Consider the following 19968-nt stretch of genomic DNA (forward strand, 5'->3'; position numbering starts at 1 on the left):
GGTAACTGAAGTCTGTCAACCCAGCGGGTTCATTAAATACAATGAGGTGGATAGAGGAGGGCCGTGTGGTTTTTTTTTTCCCCCAGAAATGTAGGATGGATATCCACGTTTAAAAACTAATTGTGACAAATGTGCAGTTATTTCAAAGACTCTGTGGCAAACTTTTAATAAAAGTTTCCTATACGAATGAGTCCAGTAGCATTATCTGTAAAAAAAAAAAAAAAAAAAAACACACCAAAAAAAACAAATATGAAACCAAGTTGCTGGTAAAATCACTATCCAAGCATTCTTCTTTTAAATATATATTTATGTACATATATATTTATATTCTAGTTCATTATTATGTTTCCTATTTTCCACCAATGTCTGTTGCAGTTTCCTGGTAGATGAGCCTCCTGATTTCTTTTTCGCAGCCTATACCCTGAAGACACAGTAACCACCAGCTGTGTGTCCTCTTGGGATTGCCTACTACTCCAGTCCCAGGACGTAGTTAATTCCCTGAACAAGGCCGATGATCACTGGTTGCCAGGCGACCAGGTAGCGCAGCCAGTCCAGCAGCTGCCCATACATCACATGAGGTTTCTCCCAGCTAGGTAAAGAGCATCAAGGAAACAACAATGACTTGCCTCCCTTGCCACAGCTGTAAACACAAAATTAAACTTTTGGGATGATGAAAAAGTAGATTACTAGGACCTATCTCTCTACATACAGAAATATACAGATGGAAAGACAGAAGGACAGTTTCCTCCATACATTCATATATTGTAATACTCTCAATAACTTCGGGTAAAGAACAGCAAGCTTGGTCACAATTGCTGAAGCGGTTTCAAAATGCATGCGTTACACACAAAGTTGACCACCATGTGCTGGTGCTGTGGAGCATCTGGGGAACACAGGTTCTTAACATCTGAATTAAAATGTACACTTTAGATAGTGCAACTTTAGTACTTCATATTTTCAAAAACTAATTTAGACCAAAAAAGAAGAAAAAAAAAATCAGAACGTACAGGGTTGGGTGTGTGTGCGAGGTGAAACAAGCGTGTCAATGACCGAAACTGGACACACTCTGCCTCTCGGTTCCTTTCATATAGAGAGGAAATGGCAAGTAAGGGAAGTGCGGAGCTTCTACAACTGCTATTGTTATGGGAAAAGGTCAACAAAACAGCACAGTCACTATTCACTTGAACTAAACACGTGGCCAGTGAAAAAGATGGTAAAGCCAATTAACCAGGAATACAAAAATCAAAGTCTAGTAGTTTGCTCTAAAATGGTGTTCCGTTAAAATATTTCCTTTAAAGTGGCTTTCCGCTTGATAAAAATGGTTTTGTTTTATATAAAATAAATTTAAAAAAACTACTTAAGCTCAGTAAAGCCAGGGGAATTTTGATAAATATGCACCATGAGCTCAATATTCTAGAGTAATAGATAATACAGTACAACTCTATCGTGTGCTATTTGAGTCGGTTGAGTAAGACTGCCCACAGCTGGAGGGATGCTATGCAACAAACCACGTACCCAGCCCTCCTGGAACAATAAATGACTTTGAGTCATACGCTGACCAAATTCAAAACACCATCCGTCTGCAAACCAGGTTCATTAGCTTCTAATCACATATATTTCTTGTATACAGGAGAACCTCCAAAACACGCTGTCTCAATTGTTCTTTGTTGCTGTATGCCCTTTCATGAACTTTCAAATTAGGTATCACTTCCCGTTATTGCTTTTTAGGACTTATAAAACAGTGGAAACGTGCTAGCTTATTCAAAAATGACATTCAGCCCACTGCAAGTGTTGCTATTGCGACACATGTGAACGCATTTTGAAACCAACTGCCTCAGTTTCCCCAGCACACATCTAGGGTTTAGTAAATTCCAATGAAATACAAGGATACGGGTTGCTGAACATCCTCTGGAGGTCCACCTTCTCCTTGCAGTAGGGGCAGGTCTGCTTCTTTCCCACAATGCACCAGCCTCGTATACAGAACTCGTGGAATCTGGAGAGGGAAGGGTTAAGGATACAACCAGCACCTGGAGAGTCAAGAGGGACACTAGCACAGTGCTCAGGTATGGCTAGCTAGAATAAATACCAAACTCACCTTCTAAACACCCCCCAATGCCAGTAACAAGCAAAGCGTAATGCACTTACGCAAAATACATTTTTTTTTTTTTTTTTTTACCTAAGTAAAACCTCACACATGTGGGGTAGAGATAAGGTTGTTGACTTGCAGCTGTTTTGCAACCTTATCTCAAACACACAGACCATTGTATTTTCTATTTCTCTTCTATATGATTTCATGGTGGTCATTTATGATCATGAAACTATCAAATTGTCTTTAATCCCTGTAATATTGTCTTTTTAAATGGCCCAGGCTAACGTCAAGCATTGTGCTTACAGGTGCCACATTGTAGTCTTGTATATATTTATATATATATATATATATTTTATTAAATAAAAATATTAAGCCTTTTTTCTACAATACTAATAGATATAAAAGCCCAGTGAAGGATACACATGGTTACAGGACAGTCTGAATGTGTTCTCAATGATGCCCTCCTCACTCACGTCCACCAGGATCTGCTGCCCACATACGGCGCAGATGTCATCAGACAGGTGTTTGGTGGGCATGCCGGACGCACTGTAGTACTGAAACAGACAGCAGCAGAGATTAGGGCACTGCACTGGTATTGCTACAGATACTGGAGCATTATGTACATTCCTGTTCACAGGAACCTTCTCCTGCAGGTAGCACACCGCCTAAACACAGAACAATACCCGAAATTGTATGAACAACACAGATAAAACAGGTACACACAGCTGTAGCATTGTTAATAAAGCTTCCCTAAAATATATTTAGATACACTGGCGGGGTTTCCATGGACTAAAATAAAGAAGTCACCTTTTTCGTACGCTAGTTTTGATAGTACCTTGTTTAGTATTTTGGGTTCCCATGTAGTTTTCTTTTAGGGAGAGAAATGTCCCTTCCAAATGCAAATAACCTAATTAATATTAAAATATGGGAGGGTATATTTAAATGTTTCTGTCCGAGCTCGAATTTGGCCTTGCGTGACGACTAATATCGTGCAGCTTTCTAAAACTGTGTTTCCACTAAGATTTTAGTTTGTGTTGAAGGACCGCAAGTGCAGCCTGCTTCATTTGGCCACCAAACAAATAATAAAAAAGCACATGAAACAAAAAAACGTTAAACATTCCACTAGAAAGCTCTGTGTACTAACCTGTGTATTATTTGCTAAACATGTTTTGATGTATATATATTTATTATAAATCTCACACACTTACATATATCACATGTACAAGTTTTCCTACAGGACTGTAGCTTCAGCAATTCTGATGCTCTACGAACAGAGCTAAAAGCCAGCACTTCAGGTTAACGATATAAAAATGATCCAGTCAAAATGTTTAGAAGCCTACAATACATTTTTTAAATACTGGTAATAAATCTATTATAGGCTACCCTACTCGCCCACATTTCCCACTACATAATAATAATGCTAAATACCCGAATTCCACAGGGACAATACAAGACTCTCGCCAGTAGAATGTCGTTTTATATATATTTTATATATATTTTTTGGCTGTTTATTGGGCATCCAGTATACCGGTAGTCCAAACGAGTTCAACACATTTCTCAGTAGATGCTAATCAACCTGGGACTTTCTGGAACTTCGTTATGTCTTACAGCAAGCCCCGCAGTTGTGTTTTTGAACAAGTTTCTTTCATGTTTTTGTTGTTCTAAAACAAATCTTGCTCAATGAATTAAGAGATTTTACTCTCATTTTACTCTTAACTCTATAGGTGGTCGCACCAATTCCCAGCTATGCTAATTTAATACATTTTGGGGTACAAACGTGAATTTTTTATTCTTGGTAGGTACCAATGACTACTTAAGACTAGTGTACAGTGTATTAGACCTTACTGCTAAGGGACAGAAAAGTCTAAGTTTGAAGCAATCGGCTATTCGATTACCAAACACGAAGATAACAAAGGGACAAAAGAAACATCTGTGCTTTGCAAATGGCTTCATTATTTATTTATTGCAAATGGCTGTATTTTTGTTAAATGTTTAGTAGTTTCAGTATTTTTTTTATAACCTTGCTTATCAAACACTAAACGAAAGCACTATAATTTTGAGTTAAATGGCAATATATTGAAACGTTGAATAAATGGTGTCACATTAAAAAAAACAAAACTGAATGAAGAGGTCTCTAACCCCCTCGTGCCAAGGCTGCTTCCAGCAGATCTTAGTTGTTAATAAAGAAATTCTTGGGATGGCCTTTAGTTACAGTAGGAAGTAGTGATGTGATCTTCATGGCTGAAGTCTGGTAAGCATAAGGTATGGATGGCTTTCAGACATGTTTCCATGAGTTTTTGGTCAATTGTAAGGCTTTTTAGCATGAGAAGGCGATTTACCCACCCTTTAAAGTCGTACAATGTTTTGAAGTGGAGAGAGAATTTGGAGTTACTAAACTGCACGGAATCTGAATCGCTTTTCATGCGATCCTGGTGTCTGAAAGACGAACATGGGGGCAGCTTTTCAATGCATGTGTGTACAAAAATAGATTTAAAAGGTCTACTTTTTAGACTGTAAATTCATTTGAATGAAAGGAATTGTTAGAATACAAATCCTCAAAAACAGAATGTACAATGTGCATGCCAAAGTGTAATTATCATTGAGCAAATTAACCCCTTTCTACATGCATGATCAAGACTTTTTCAAATATGTCCAGTGGTGAGAACGTATTGATTTATAAGGCTACTGTGCTTCTGTTACCCTTTCAATACACACCAGAAAGCAGATTGAGGCTGCTTACACAGAGGAGGCAAGGCATATCTCCACTGTGGTCTTTGCAAAACAGAGACCCATTGTGGCCATAACAGTTAAGTTAGTTGGAATTCAAATACATTTAAAGAGCCAGTGTTTTAGATTCAGCTCTCACGTTTAAGGAGAGACACTTCGGCAGTCAAAGTATTCCATTATAGATACTCAACCTTATTAATTCAGCAACTTCATCAAGAAACATGTTTTAACTGCTAGAAATGTGTCACTCAATACAGGTAAAACTGTTACAATGTTCTTACAAATAGGGCTTGTAGCATACACCCAATGCCTCCTGCCATACAGTGTCTGTCCCTTTCAATTATTTACCCCTATAGTGGAAGCCATGAAGTCTGCACACATTTCAGCAAAGTCCCGCCCCAATACTCCATAATAGAGACCATAAAAGAGGAGTGAAACGCCAAAGTCCATCGCATCTTCTGGCTTTATTCTGAAACACAAAACAGCAGAACAGCTTGCACATTTGACAACACACTTTAGAAACACTTAATTCAGAGGCTGGGTCAGGATGCTGGGCTGTTTAGAAAGTAATGGAGTTCCAGGTTGAACCTCTAAGCAGTGTAAGCTAATGTAATTGTGTGCAGCAGAACCTGTCATATCCAACCTGGTAAGTTATAATACCTTCTATTAACCGATGGACCCCTGGCATTTACACAGGCTGCTACCAACGGAGCGGTACTGATGGAAACTGATCAATGCACGTTTATTATGAGTCTAAAACAGTGAATTCAGCTCTTAGCAGGACAGAATGGATTCAGTTGCGGATAAAACAATATCAAAAAAGATGTTGCGTTTGGGAATTCTGCTTCACTTTTTATATGCTGTCACTTCATGGAACCGCCCAGCTGAACCAGGTTAAATAAAACAAAACAAAAAAGCAAGGGTTCATATACTGTACCATTAAATTTGAAAAGCTGGTTTGGGTTTGAGTTCACGCTGCTTTCTTCTTGTTGTTTCTGTCTTGGGTTAACATGCACACCACAACAAACGGACTACTTTGGCATAGACTGATAAAGTACGAGAAGATCTGTTTTTGGAATGCTACTTTGTATATTGCCAAATACACGTACAGAGTACGTGCAGCACCGCACTTTGGTATCTTACCACTGATGTACCCGACATTACAAACTAACAATGCCCCGACGGTAATAAAGCAACTACAATGTAGTAGAACGACTCCCTCCGAGATACAATACTTTCACATATCCAATGGACCCCTGCAGCCAATTAAATCGGATATGACAGGTTCTACTGTATTAGCGTTTTTAGTCCACTCCATACATGCTATATTAAAAAAAACAAAAAAACCTGTTGGTTGTTTCAGTTAAACAAGACAGAGGAGTGATAACCCCTTTCATGTTACCAAAAAAAAACAAACTCAATCAATCCCAGTACATGCAAAAAACACACCGCGAAACAGAGCATGATACTAACCTGAATATTAAATTAACGCCAAACAAGGTAAACATGATAGCAGAATAGCCCACAATCCCAGTGGCATAGCTCATTTTGTAGAGCAATAAAAACCATTTGTATACCAGTCTGTAAAACAAAAAACAAAAAAAGATGAATTCAGGTATGGTCAGAGGTGGGTCTTTTAAAACAAATCAGGTCTATTTTAATGGTCTTAACAGAGTCAATTAAAACCAATGCCCGTTAAACCCATTAATCCCACTGGTATGTCGGATTAATAGGTTTATATATCAAATACAGTGGAAAATGGTCTGGTTGTCTGCTGTACAGATCACAACCCTTACTGTGTGCATCCAGACAGGTCCTGTGGATTCCCAGAGCCATTCTCCTTTTGGGGGAGGGGTTTTATGGTTAGTTCCTGTAGGTCTATTGCATCGTACTGTATATGTCTTGTGTTAAGTAATATACCCAAACATTTCACGATCTGGATAAACTGCGACCCTTACAGGAGGAATTATTTTTCCCCCGGGGAACGCTCCTGAGTAAATGTTGAGAAATGTATTGCCCAGTTGATTTATAACTCATGATCTCAAAGTCATTAAAAATAAATAACTACAATTTATTGATGCCTTAGTGGTATCTGAACTACCCTACCCCTGAGTGTTTGCAGCCCTAAGCTTTGCGCTCAGCAGTGGTATTCATTCAGCTGTAGATATTCATTGTGTTTCTAGTAGTCACAAGACTAATTTAACATTTAAAAAAAACGTGAAAAGCAATGCTACAGTATGAACAAATTGCAATTCACATCAATTTCTAGCAGGTGCAAATAGTGCTTTGCATTTGAAACAAGAGTGAGGCAGATTATAAAAACATAAAGCGGGCCAGGCAGATCGGAGGAGAGCGGCCGGGCTTTACCTCGGAGTGGTGCGCTCCAGCGGCTTGCGGGTCGCTCGGAAGGTCACGAAGGCTGTGATTGTGGAGAACAGCAGCCAGGTGATCAGGAACCTCCACCAGTGCAGCTTGGTTGTGAAATACAGCGGCACCACCCACATCTGGAAGAGGGTCACCAGCTAGAACGGGAGCACAACGAAAGCCTTGAGTATGAGGCGTGCACGGAGCTCATCACACACTGGTTCATCCATACAGCAGAAACCTCAACCTGCTGGACTGCTATCAGTATGTGCAGCTTCAAATCTCTCTTCAATGTCCTGAAGCACTAAAGCTTTCAGGGTGTAATAACTGCACATTATTCAAATCTATTTCATACAGCATGCTCACTACCTGGATTCAGAACATAGGTTATTGTGCTTATTGATGAAAGCCTCTCAAATTCAACAAACCTCTGCAGAAGTCTTCCCCGATAATAGTAGCGGGCCACCCAATTTCATGTTGCTTTTCAATTTTGATCAATCTGTAACACTAAAATAATGGGAGCATATCCATGGAAGAGCTGTTATTCCTTTGGTGCACCACTTGATTTTTCTGTATAAAGTATTCTGATGTTGTACTGGGATTTAAATGCATTTTTAAAGTGGTTTACAAAGGTAAAAGCCACTATGCCTGGGCTCCATTGTACAGACACACCGTGTAAAGGATGGTTCAAAGGTCACATGACTAGTTCACAGACACGCATGGCAAAATGTTTAGGAACAGCATGGCACCTGCATGATAAAGAAGAGTAGTCATAGCAACACTGGCTTGCAGATGGGCCTACATTAAAAAATATGCAAACCACTGGGCCCATAAGCACTAGCTCTTCAACTATAAACCTACCTGCAGCCCCATCTAGTGGTCACATGGTAAACTACAACTCCGAGACAATACACATGCTCTGCTATTTACAGCGGCGCTCTCACATTGTAGGACTTGGGGTGCCTCTGTTTCCACTGCACCAGCAGGAGCTGAGCAATCACCAGGGTGGCGATCAGAATGAGGACCATCTCAGCGTGCATCGCCTCGTGGCCGCGGTGTTTGGCGTGCATCCGTGCATGTTCCAGTCTGCAACACAAACACACAGCTCAGGCATGTTCAGCAAGCATGTTGACTCCTAGCCTTTGGGGTGAGCCACTGAAAACGCAGTGTACATATCACTGAGTAATGCTGCAGATTGGCTGAACCATTCCAATTCAAAATCATAGACTTGATCAAGCTATGGGAAAGGCTCTCTATATTCAACTGAGAACATGTAGTTCAGCCAGTATTTCAAGAGAAGGACAGTCTGCAGTGAGTGGTTCTGTATACAGTACAGTAGCTTAAGCAGCCACATGATAAACTATATAGAGTTTCCATGCTACCAGATTTTAAAATCTGAAATACATAAAATCCTATTCTACTGCAGGGCTTCCCTTTTGTCAGCTAGTTATGTGGGTTACAAGATATTTCTCAACTTTAACACATGCTATAATACACCCTTTTTAACTGCTAAATGTGTTTCACAAGAATATTCAGCTGCCAAATCCTTCAATGATGCCTGGAAGACAAGTGTATTTAGAAAAGCAGTCACCTTTCTTTTATCCTTTGGATTAGAACATTAGACCGATAGGACTTACAAACAATTTCCTGAACCTTTATTTTTTTTGACATGCAGACCCCATTATTTCTCCACATGTTCACAAGCAAGTGGATATATCTTTCCTAACTCACCTCCACCTCTCTTCTGGTGACAGCTGGGACATGTCAATCTGTAAAGCAATTAAAAGCAAAATCAGCAGAATCTGACGATAAGTGGAAAGCGTGTACAAGTGTTTATAACATTCATATCCCGGAATAGATCATATTCGACAAACAGTTTCCAAGACATATCCTTCATTAAAAGCAACGCAGGTCACCAGGAGCTAGCTGAAGCCGTGGTAATGACCCTCCATACACACTTCATCCAGCTGAAGGAGCTGTAATCTAGACATTCAGTATAGAGTATGATACAGAAATGACAGAACACGTTACATGTCAGAATTCATGAAAAAAAGCAGCCAGGTCAACCTCAATTCTGATTTTACACATTTAAACAAGGAATCTGCATCACACGCTTACAGAAGACCAAACATGCCTGAATTTGGACTGTTTTTTAAACACCTTTTCTTATAATGATCATACAAATTAGCTTATGATTCACACTTGACTTCTCGAACTCTCACTCTTTTAAAGTTAAAGCGTGGGGATATTTTACACAACTCTCAACTGACTGCTGGTGCACTGCTATGACCCAGGTTTTTGTGTTTAGGTCAAATTGTTTTTGTGTTTGTTGTATGTTTAGATTATTTAGTATTGTATTTGCCTGAAACGTGCTGTCTTTCACCCCAGGACCTTGCTGTAAACTAGGCCTTGGTCTCAGCGAATAACATCACAGTTTGAAAAATAAAGAAGGTACAGTTTTACACAGTCTGATGTGCCTTGACACAAACAAACAATCAGCACTCATTACATTTCATATCAGACACTGTATAGCCATTGATATACTACTAATGAGATGAATACACTTGAAAACAAACTCAACCTCATTTGACAATCAATCCCTCAATGTACACACTACTGCCCCCAAAGGACACAAAACCACTCCACCACCCCCCCTCCCCCCCATTCAAATCCTATCTGATTACACAGCTCTGCTTTACATAGACCTTTCCTGGGTTTCCCTAGAATAACCTTAAAGCTAGTCAGTGATGGAGAGTCGTTAGAATTGAAGCATGTTGCAGTAGACTTGTGACCCTTGTGCTATGTGCCACATCACAACTTCTGTCATGATCAGAAGTCTACTACAGCTGGAGCATTACATGAATGGCTTCTAAGATCAGGTATGGAGAAGATACACACAGAAAATCGCCATAACCACAATTTAGATCTAGTTTGTCTCGTTACAGATATTCACCTAGTGAAAAAACACATTGCATGTATTGTATGTGAATCCCATTGTTAGCGAGCTTATTTGTGATTATTTTTCGTCCCTCTTTAGGTACTGGGGTCGGTGTAGTGATATTAAGCCATGGCCTTAGAATCGGAAGCAAAACAAATATAATTTATGCAAACATTATACGCACCCCACATTTATTTTTCAGTGACTTGTCGGTGTTGTGCACTAGATATTTGTAACTTATTGCAAACGTGGCACTGTCTTCATACGTGCTCCTCTCAATATTATAAGCATAATGCTCATGAACTGAGAGCTACCAAATGCCCAATCTCGTCACGCTTATCACCAAAAAGACATGGAATTTAAAGTGTACTAATAAACTGCATCCAACACTGTCTCTCTGTAATTATAAATGATGACGCTCAAACCTGCTTGTCGTCTTCATGGCCCCCGTGATCGTGATGAACCCCATCAACCTCCACCTCAAACACACCCGCCATCTTCAGAGCACTAGCAGGCAGCAGCAGCAGCTCACTCGCAACTTCCGGGTTGGGGGAGGGGTGACCAATCAGACCACGCATATTGCATGTCAGTCGACTCTCTGATAGCCAATGAGATCTGTGGAATAGAAAGCGCAGCTCAGTTAAAATAACAGAAAAAATATTTCCGATTGTCCATTCAAAACACGACGATAGGGAAGAACAATTCTCAAAAACCAATAAGATCAACAGAGTAAAAATGATGCAGGGGGTGAAGCTGGTGGATGGAATGGCGAGGACGGGTCACCTGGGAGCGGGGCTGGGCTGGGTGGCACCAGGTCAATTACTGCATCTGCCAAGGGCAGCCAGGCTACCGTTTAGGCTTACAATGCTTAATTTTAATCAAATAAGAGGTATTGTACTGTTTTGTGGAAATACGACAAACTAAAACTGCTACTTACTAGAAATTATATATATATATATATATATATATATATATATATATATATATATATATATATATATATATATTATTTATTTCTTAGGATTAGAAAGTAAGTTCAGATATATATATATATATATATATATATATATATATATATATATATATATATATATATATATATATATATATATAATATGGAATTTACATTATTCAAACTGCAAAGTCTATGCTAGGGCTAGAAAGCAAATGTGAATCGCTGTAGCATTGAATAATCGTCGATTTAACAAAAGCCACACAACCCTTTGAAAAACAAGAACTACATTTCCCATAATTCCATGTCTCCAAAATGCCAATAAAAAATGTTAAATCCTTCCTCCCGCAAAACACTTTAAAAAAAAAAAAAAAAAAAAAAATCACTTTCTATTCCGTTGTATCGTAATCAGTGTAATGATACATGTCAGTAATAGTGGATTTTAAAATCCCATCGCTGTTCTGGGGTGAAAGGTTAGAGGTTGGCGGGAGAGAGGAACAGCTGGGGTTCTGTTATTGTAACAGGGAAGTTATTATTGGTTAACTGATTAAACTCGCAATTTGGGAGCTAAAAAATTAATCAAAATACAGTACGTTGTGTAAAAACATTTTGAATTGTAAGAGTGAATGTAGTTTTATTTTCTTGCAGTAACTGTACAAATGTGGAAATGTAAATACAAAATGTATTTATTTAATTTGTAAACGTGGATTTTTAAATAGGAATATTGTTGTAATTACTAGTGATGTATACAAATATTGTTGATTTAAAAAAAAAAAAAATCACAGACATTATGAGGAAGAGCGATGGTGTTTTTAGGTAACTTGTAGTTCATAAGAAATGATGGCTCCAGTGAAGATTAAACACGTGGTATCATTCAGTTCCCAGGTATGTAAGAACGGTACATTATTATTATTATTGTTGTTGTTGTTGTTGTTGTTGTTAATAATAATGATAAAAATAATAATAATAATGAAAATAATAATAATAATATACATGATAAAATCTTACAGTTATTATTATTTAACAGTTATTAGTATTTTTCCACATTGAAGTGTTATGAAGAAGAAAAGAAAAAAAAAACACTCCCGTTGTGAGAAGACCGATCCACTCCAGGTTTTCTCACTGAACTCGTTGCAGCTGTAGCGGAAATCCCGAGTGATGAATATAATTGCTATTCATTAATATTCCTTACCTGAACATTATTTAGTTACAGCAATGCATTGAACAGACAAGGTGTTCCTAATGTATCCTATTGGTAAGCAACTGGCTCATGCCAACGGAATCCAGTTTGTGCCAAATTAAAGATTATCAGAGATAATATTGCACGACTAGTGTTTACACCTGTGAGCCGGCATAAACCTGTTTTGAATCATGTGTTCGGCCTACTTGATAACAATTCTGATTGCATGGGATCTGATAACAGAGAAATCCCTGAAGGCATGTAAACACACCTGGAGCTTGTGAAGGTTATATACAAGATGATTAGAAAGTAAGTTTACCACATCAACGCACCATAGTATTGATGTGGCAAACTTACTTTCTGATCACCCTCTGACATACTAAAGCTCAGAGGACTAACAGGGTTTTTTTGTTAAATAAATGTACAAGACAATGTTGTAACTGCCACCTTAAATACATAAAAACGTTCAGATGTGTGAGGTAAAACACCCTGAAGAACAGTTGCTCTCTTGGGTCACTGTTTTCTATGTGTGTCAGGACCCCAAGCATAGTGTGGACACTCTGCTGGCCAAGGAGGCTGTGCGGCCCTGGCTTTGTGCCCCCAAAGATCACAGCGGTTTAATGAAGGTTGAGCTACAGCTGGAAAGGGCCAGTGCTATTGGATACATTGACATAGGTGAGAAGGGCTTATATATATATATGTGTGTGTGTGTGTGTATGTATATATGTATTGCTCAGCGCACTTTGCATAACTGGATGTCTGCAGCAGTTCCAGTCACACTGTCTGTGGGATGGAAACAAGACTTCCATTCTAAAGCAATTTGAGCCTAAGAGCCATTCATCAGCTTCTTAAAGTTGGCCATAAAATTATTATTATTAATGTCCATAGCTTTATACAATATAGTTATGTAAATATAAAAAGTTTGCTTGTGGCCGTCTGCAACAAGGTTTATTACTTATTGTCTTCTTGTTGCAGTGTACTATGTTATTATTATTGGCCATTTTACATTTACACTAATTGGTTAATAACTGCGTGGCCTTTCACGTGTGTTTAGGTATGCCACCTACACCAAACTGCAATAGAACTTTGGATATCAAAACATATGCATACGGTATGGAAGAATATTTTGTGCCACTAAGAAGTATGTTAGAAATGTCTCACTATCTTACCCTTTCCATGCACAGGAAACTGTGGGTCTGCGTTCATCCAGATTGATGTGGGGCGCTCCTCGTGGCCACAGGACCAGCCGTACATGACTCTGCTGCCCACTGCCACGCTGATGAGCCCTACAGAGTCCAGACAGGGCACCAACCGCACCGGTGTGCGCATGTTCAAGGAAGGTAAGCCTTTAATCAGGCCATTTAAGAGCTTGTTCATAAAATCTGAGAGAAATGTAAAGAAACTGAAGCCCATGAAACACAAGGCCACTTTAGTAAAGCTATTGTAGTTGTTAGTAACGTTTTTGTCGACTAGACCAAAAAAGTTGAATTACTTTTATTAATGTGAACCTTTCTCTGGGGCCATAAAGGTATACTGTATACAGTATATAACTGGGGTTTCTGAAATATACTGCTGAAACCTGGGTGTATCAAATTAACAATCACTTCTAGCAAGCTACAAATAGTATTGGGCCGAACATGGGTTTTTTGTGTTCGAATGTAACTTCAAAATGTAAACAGATATCCTGTGCATATTCCACCAGTACTGAGCAGTTTGAGATGCTGCATGTTTTACCATGAGTATCCGTGTTCTATGACCCCCACCTCCAATTCTGACTCCCACCCCTTATCGTACTGCTTACCCCTCCCAGGTGATTTCCTCTCTCAAGGGGATGGCGAGCTCTGGGACCGGGTTCGAGTGACCTGCAGCCAGCCTTTCAACAAGCGTGTTCAGTTCGGCCTGTCCTTCCTCCAAATCCGAACCCCGCTGGACCAGAACGAGAACGAGGTGCTGTCTGACGGCACAGAGACCCAGGTGTGGTGCAGTTTATCAATACAAGATCAAATTAGCAGTAAAAGGGGTGGGTGATCCACTAATGAAAGAGAGACATGCGGTTGCAAACACCCCTCCGGAGTGCAGATTCGTCACCACTGAGCTACCAGCAGTGGCATTACTCAGGGTGGTGGTATTACTTCAGAGAAGCTGGGTGAATATCAACAGTGGTAATCACCCAAGCAATTAGACAACAAAGTATAAGTACAAACAATACAGAGCAAAAAATGAAATACAAGCCCTGAAAAAACACAACTAGAAAAAGTTAGCCGTATCTGGTGGTAGCTTTTTGACTATCTATGCTGACGTACACCCTCATTATATAACACCTGTGTACGTCAGCCGCTCCGTTTTCAAGCAAGGCTCACCGCAGAGGCACTCCCACCAGCCTGTTGGAGACAAATACTCAAGAAGCTGGCAGGCTCGCCTCCTACAGACCGCCTCGCTGCTCCTGCAGGTACATCTGCCTCTAAAAGAACAGTGACAAGGCTAGTGACAGAACCGTGCCCCTGTCACACAGCAATGTTAAGATCTTAAAATAGACCCTGGTCTCATTTCCAGCTGGTTCCCACTTACGAGAGCTCTAGCCTTACATTTAACAACATGACAGGCCAGAGTTCTGACTGATCACAAGTTGTTTCCAGGTGTACTGCAGCATGTTGGCCAAATTTAGGAAGCTTTCAAGTGAAATAAGCACAAAAATAAATTTGAAAATAGCAGCTGTGTGTAGGACTGCTTGATTTAACATTCAAAGTTGTGTTTATGTATATATAAATATTTGTAGTTATTAAAATCTAAAAGTAGAGGAAAATTGCCACTTCATATGATTGTTATGCTCATGTGACATTATATATATATATATATATATATATATATATATATATATATATATATATATATATATATATATATATATATATATATATATTTACACACACACATAATATATTGTTTTTGTTTCTGTTATTTTTTGTTAATGCAGGTGTCTCCAGGCCAACTGGGAGCAAGCCAGGCAAGAGAGTGGCTTTCCAGCCCAACTATCCAGAGTACCTTCTTTGGACAAACACAGGGGTACGTTTCTCTTGCAGGGTGCTGTGTGCTGTTAAATGATAATCCATAACTGACTTGCACCTTTATGGTATGGGAGCCAGCTGTCTGTCCTTTTTACACATTAAAAAATCTGAAATACGCACTAAATTGAAATTTAATGCGTAACAATACAATTTTGCTAAAACTTCCAATAACAACTACATCTCCCAGAACACAATGTGTTCAGTTACTAGGAAACTGTACACAAGAAAAAACAACCCAACAAACATTATCCAATCTGTGGCTAGCCCTGTTGTCTTTGCAGCCAATCACAGTAAGAATAAGAAAAATTCGAAGCTACACAGATTGAAGCGTAACCACCCCAGTCTATCTACAAATCCAACTGGAACCATTGTCAGAGGCAACCGCTAAAGAAAAAGGTGCCTATAATATTAAACAAACTGTTTTATAAAATATTAATGCATTTCCTTATTTTATTTATCTGTGTGGCTTTATAATGAAGTTTGAACATGTTCACTAAGTAAGAATTTAATGTTAAAATATAAGTAATGTATGATACCCCAAATTACTTCCCCCGGGGTGGAAAAAACACTCCCAAAGATAAGACTGTGAAATGAGAATTGAAGCCCCACTCCTCCCTCCCCTGTTGCAGTGGATGTTCCGCAGAGACGGTCCAGGCTAGACTGCAGCGAGTGGACCCCAGTTCATGCGTGCGGTTTAGAGACAGAGTCTGTCTCAGCCGATCGGCCCGCATGGTGATTTCAGCGTCGCAGTCCAAGAGACGCCCACCTGCATGTCCCTCAACAGACACTGCCTCCTGCAGTGAGGGAGGACATCTTGAAGGGACCAAGCAAGCAACAAAACAAAGCCACACAGGTTTGTTTTGCAAGTTTGATCGTATGTAGTAGCACTACAAAGAAAAAAAAAAGAAAAAGTTTTTTGATAAATACTGCATCTGTTTAAGGTTACCAGAATGCTTTTTTTAAGATTAAATGCACCTTGCCTTTATTAAAAAAAAAAAAAAGTTAATAAATAAGAGAATGACCCAGGGCAGACATTTGAGTTAGACTGATGTACTGTTAAACTAAAATATCTGAATGGGATGATGCATGAATGCTTACAATGCTAAGCCTGATATTACTGCTGCCAGGCTGTGTGAAATATTCAAGTCAGCAACGCTATCACTTAGGGCTCCTGCTTGAGGGTTTTCAGTGGTATCCAGGCAACAGTTTCATTAAGCTCAATGACTTCCAGATCCAGAAAGTAAGGTTGCTGATGTCACTCCTGCTGTGGCAACCAGAAAGAGACCAATCAAGCGGAGGTGTCCCCGGGGCTCTGCAGGAAGGTACTCGCTTATTAGGTTCCTTGAAGGACTTTTGAAATCCGGCCTTCTTGCATGTCTGATTGTTTGTGCTTTTTGTTCTTGCAGGGTTCTAGAACAAGGCACAGTATATAATGGGCTCAGTAATATTTTAAAATTTCCACCAAAGCTTACAGTTGTAATACAAGACACACCGTTTGAGGTCTGCTCGATCACAGAGACCCATTGTATGTATACCCTTTTTAAACCAGATCACGCTGTTATTTTGATGGATTATGTTTGAAAGGGCAGAATTGTGATGAAATGCTCGATGGCAATTGAAATGCAATTTCTAATTGAAGGTTCTGAAACCTTTGTAAATCATGCCGACATCATTAACCATTCGGAGCATTGTATTTCTTTCACAAGAGGGTCTTTTTTGTGTATAGGTGCTTTTGACACTGTACAGCTTATAGTAAAGCAGATCCAGGACCCTTGAGTGGCTTGTGATGTCATACTATAGAACTTCAGCCATACTGTGAAAATGTATTTCTGTCCACAATGATATAGCTTCAGAAGGTGACCCAAGTTTCAACTCACAATGACAACAGGCTTGTTTTTGACTCTTTACTATGAGTTTAAATACTATACAGTACAATATTTCCGTCATTAGCAGGTCTACTCAGTCCAGGACCTCTGGTGTCGCCAAGAGGCAGAGGACTGTGTCTGACAAGGGAACAGCTTCACCCCCTATTATCAGTGGGACCCCAGAACTCCCAATTGAGAGTGATGTGGAGACCGGAGTTCCTGAAAGCTGTTGTCCCATTTGTGGAGGTGAGATAATATGGTGTTGCTTCTTTTAATAATTCTCTCAGTTGACAAGCCCAACTAATATTCAACTCTGCAGATTCTGTTTTAAAACTGGGGTGGGATTTAATTAACCCTCCAGTCATCCTATTGTGTTGATTAATCTACATGTAATGTTTTTGTACACAATTACTACAAGGAAATGCAGCACAGAATCAAGAATCTGGTTCTAGCATGACTGGAAAATATATACGGATTACAAATGTTTACAGTTACATACGGTGAGATTTACTGTGACTATTACAGACAGGCTTATGTGTACTAAATTGCTTTGTACCTCTCTCCCTCTGCAGATCGCTTCAGCCTGGATTACCTACCTGTCCATGCCTCATCCTGTCAGGGTGATGAGTTTCCAGTCCCCCTTGATGTAGAAAGCAGCTACGGGCCCACGCAAAGTCCACTGCGTAGCTCCCCTGAGAAGTTGCCCTGCCCACTGTGTGGCTTCCAATACCCCCTTTCTGAGATTGAGCTCCACGCCAGCAACTGCGGAGAACTAACCTACCCCAGTGGGATCTGGATAGACTGAAACAAGGCCTGAGAGAACTGTGCGCAAAAACGCAAGAAGTCCTTCCGCAGTCAAACACAACTCGGACGCGTCTTTTCTGGGACTGCAATGGTGTAAACACTGGCTACAGCAGCAATACAAGAAATTGAGAGAGACTCGTGGAATATGTTCCAGAATAATAAAAAAAACACATTAGCTGTGTTTATTATTATTATTCATATGATTTCAATAGGAAAAGCATACACTGTAATTGATCATTCATGCTTTTAAAAAAGATAATCCAGCGATTTTATTTATAAATCATGTTATGCCCTGAAGAATATAGGGGAGGCCAATTTAACTATTTTGAGTATCTCAGTATCTAGGTCATATCTTCATATCGGTCAAAAAAAAAAAATAATAATAATTTGATACTGCTGATTTCTTGAACAGCACTTGTCTCCAGTAACTTGGAAGGGGATTTATGTTCTTGTTAATTTGCAACACTTCACATTGAGTTCAGTGCAGTAAACTCATATATGAAGGGTGATCCTGCTGAATATTCTGCAAATTGTTCTTGTGTTTCCAGAAGATTAAATGTGGCAGTTACTGCAATAGTTGGCTTGAAGAAAGAGTAGCATGTTCTGCTGTTAGAATTAAACTTGGATCGTGTAAAAACTTACCCTCTCAGTGATCTTAAATCCTGGATGTTGGGGGTTGGGGGTTGGGGGTTGGGGGTTGGGGGTTGGGCTGGGTTTAATTGAAAGAGTTTGTATACCAGAATTTGGCAAAGTGTGGTCCACATACAGTTCAAGATGGATAAATAAGTTTTTTTTTGCGATTTAAATAGGAACAGCTTAAATATGTATTAAAACATATATACACTTGATTTCGAGATCACCGAAGTGAAAATGAAGTCAGAAAATGCTTCTCGCATTGTAGTGCTGACCTACAGTCAACACTCAGCTATCCGTTACCCAGATACACGTCAGTTGCGTTTTACCGCCCTTGTATTAAGAATAAATTCAATCTCCATTTTTTATACAAAGCCCATCTCTTCAATGTTGCAATGCACTGTTTATCTGTCACAGCCTGTGGTTTTTTTCTCGCATGCCAAGTCTTTTATTGTGCAGTTACACAGCGCTTCCTCCAATTTCACATGAAGAAAACAAAGCAAATGAAACAAGCTACGGTAATGTAAAAGTGAATCATTAAACCGTTTTAGATATTGTGATGCATTTTTTTTAAAATCTGATCTTGAGTTGCTTTTGTGCAAGTGAACTGTGACGGGCCTTATCGAGCACTATATTCTGCAATTTTGAATACAGACTAGATCCTGTTTGAATTCTGGAAACTGGTGGTGGTGTTTTTTTAATCTTTCGTTAAATTGCATTCACAAAAAACTGCTCAAACACGAAACTGACACCCAAACAGATACCGTTCTGGTCTGCCCAGCACGAGTAGCTATTGCTTACTTTTCTTTTAGGGATGGGGCGGAAGCCTCAGCTGATTCAACCCCACATGAACCAATTGAAACAAACAGTGTTACGAAGCAAAGCTTCATGTGGTTCATTTGAACCACTTTTTGTCAACAGTGCAGTCAAGTTGAAAGGATTTTTTTTTTTAAATGAAGATGCAGTTTTTTGTTTTATATTTCATAAACATTTACATATATTTTTTTAATTTAACAAACAAAAAAAAGCATTATGTACAAATAGCGCTCTTTATGAACATTATTGGTAATTATTGTGTATAAAGGATACAGAATTTCTTTAAAAATGGAAACGACACTGATTCGAACCTACTATTTTCCACCTTTCTAATTTATAACTGGAGATATACTACATGCGCCACCGAAGAATCTGCTTGTAAGCAAATCAAAATATCCTACTTATCACTCCATCTTACACACTACGGGTGCTGAAGTCTCATGAAATTACGCTGTCTCATTTCAAGCAACAAGAGCTTGTTTTTTATTGTGTTATTTCTAGTGTGATTATTTAAGAAGGATTTATTGGTTAATCG

General features: G+C 39.2%; 2 protein-coding genes across 5 annotated transcripts; one reads left to right on the forward strand and one right to left on the reverse strand.

Moving 5' to 3' along the window:
- Positions 1 to 210: 210 nt before the first annotated feature.
- On the reverse strand, positions 211 to 12285 carry LOC117972765 (E3 ubiquitin ligase RNF121). The gene is made up of 10 exons (XM_059029509.1): positions 12263 to 12285; positions 10544 to 10733; positions 8912 to 8949; positions 8125 to 8266; positions 7184 to 7338; positions 6290 to 6397; positions 5165 to 5285; positions 2510 to 2643; positions 1892 to 1993; positions 211 to 589 (listed from the first exon to the last, which is right to left on the reverse strand). The coding sequence occupies exons 1-10, from the start codon at positions 12268 to 12270 to the stop codon at positions 469 to 471; spliced, it is 1119 nt and encodes a 372-aa protein (XP_058885492.1). The 5' UTR covers positions 12271 to 12285; the 3' UTR covers positions 211 to 468.
- On the forward strand, positions 11446 to 18625 carry LOC131737813 (short transient receptor potential channel 2-like). Of its 4 annotated transcripts, none has more exons than XM_059029506.1 (9): positions 11446 to 11955; positions 12787 to 12925; positions 13435 to 13590; positions 14061 to 14224; positions 15225 to 15313; positions 15945 to 16168; positions 16547 to 16637; positions 17266 to 17426; positions 17753 to 18625. In XM_059029506.1, the coding sequence occupies exons 1-9, from the start codon at positions 11908 to 11910 to the stop codon at positions 17983 to 17985; spliced, it is 1305 nt and encodes a 434-aa protein (XP_058885489.1). In that variant the 5' UTR covers positions 11446 to 11907; the 3' UTR covers positions 17986 to 18625. The 4 variants fall into 4 exon arrangements, with proteins under 4 accessions (XP_058885489.1, XP_058885490.1, XP_058885488.1 ...); XM_059029507.1 differs by lacking the exon at positions 11446 to 11955 and adding an exon at positions 12268 to 12325; XM_059029505.1 differs by lacking the exon at positions 11446 to 11955 and having other exon boundaries at positions 12334 to 12925.
- Positions 18626 to 19968: the final 1343 nt, after the last annotated feature.

Source organism: Acipenser ruthenus, chromosome 8 (assembly GCF_902713425.1).
Source record: "Acipenser ruthenus chromosome 8, fAciRut3.2 maternal haplotype, whole genome shotgun sequence".
Classification (NCBI taxonomy): domain Eukaryota; kingdom Metazoa; phylum Chordata; class Actinopteri; order Acipenseriformes; family Acipenseridae; genus Acipenser; species Acipenser ruthenus.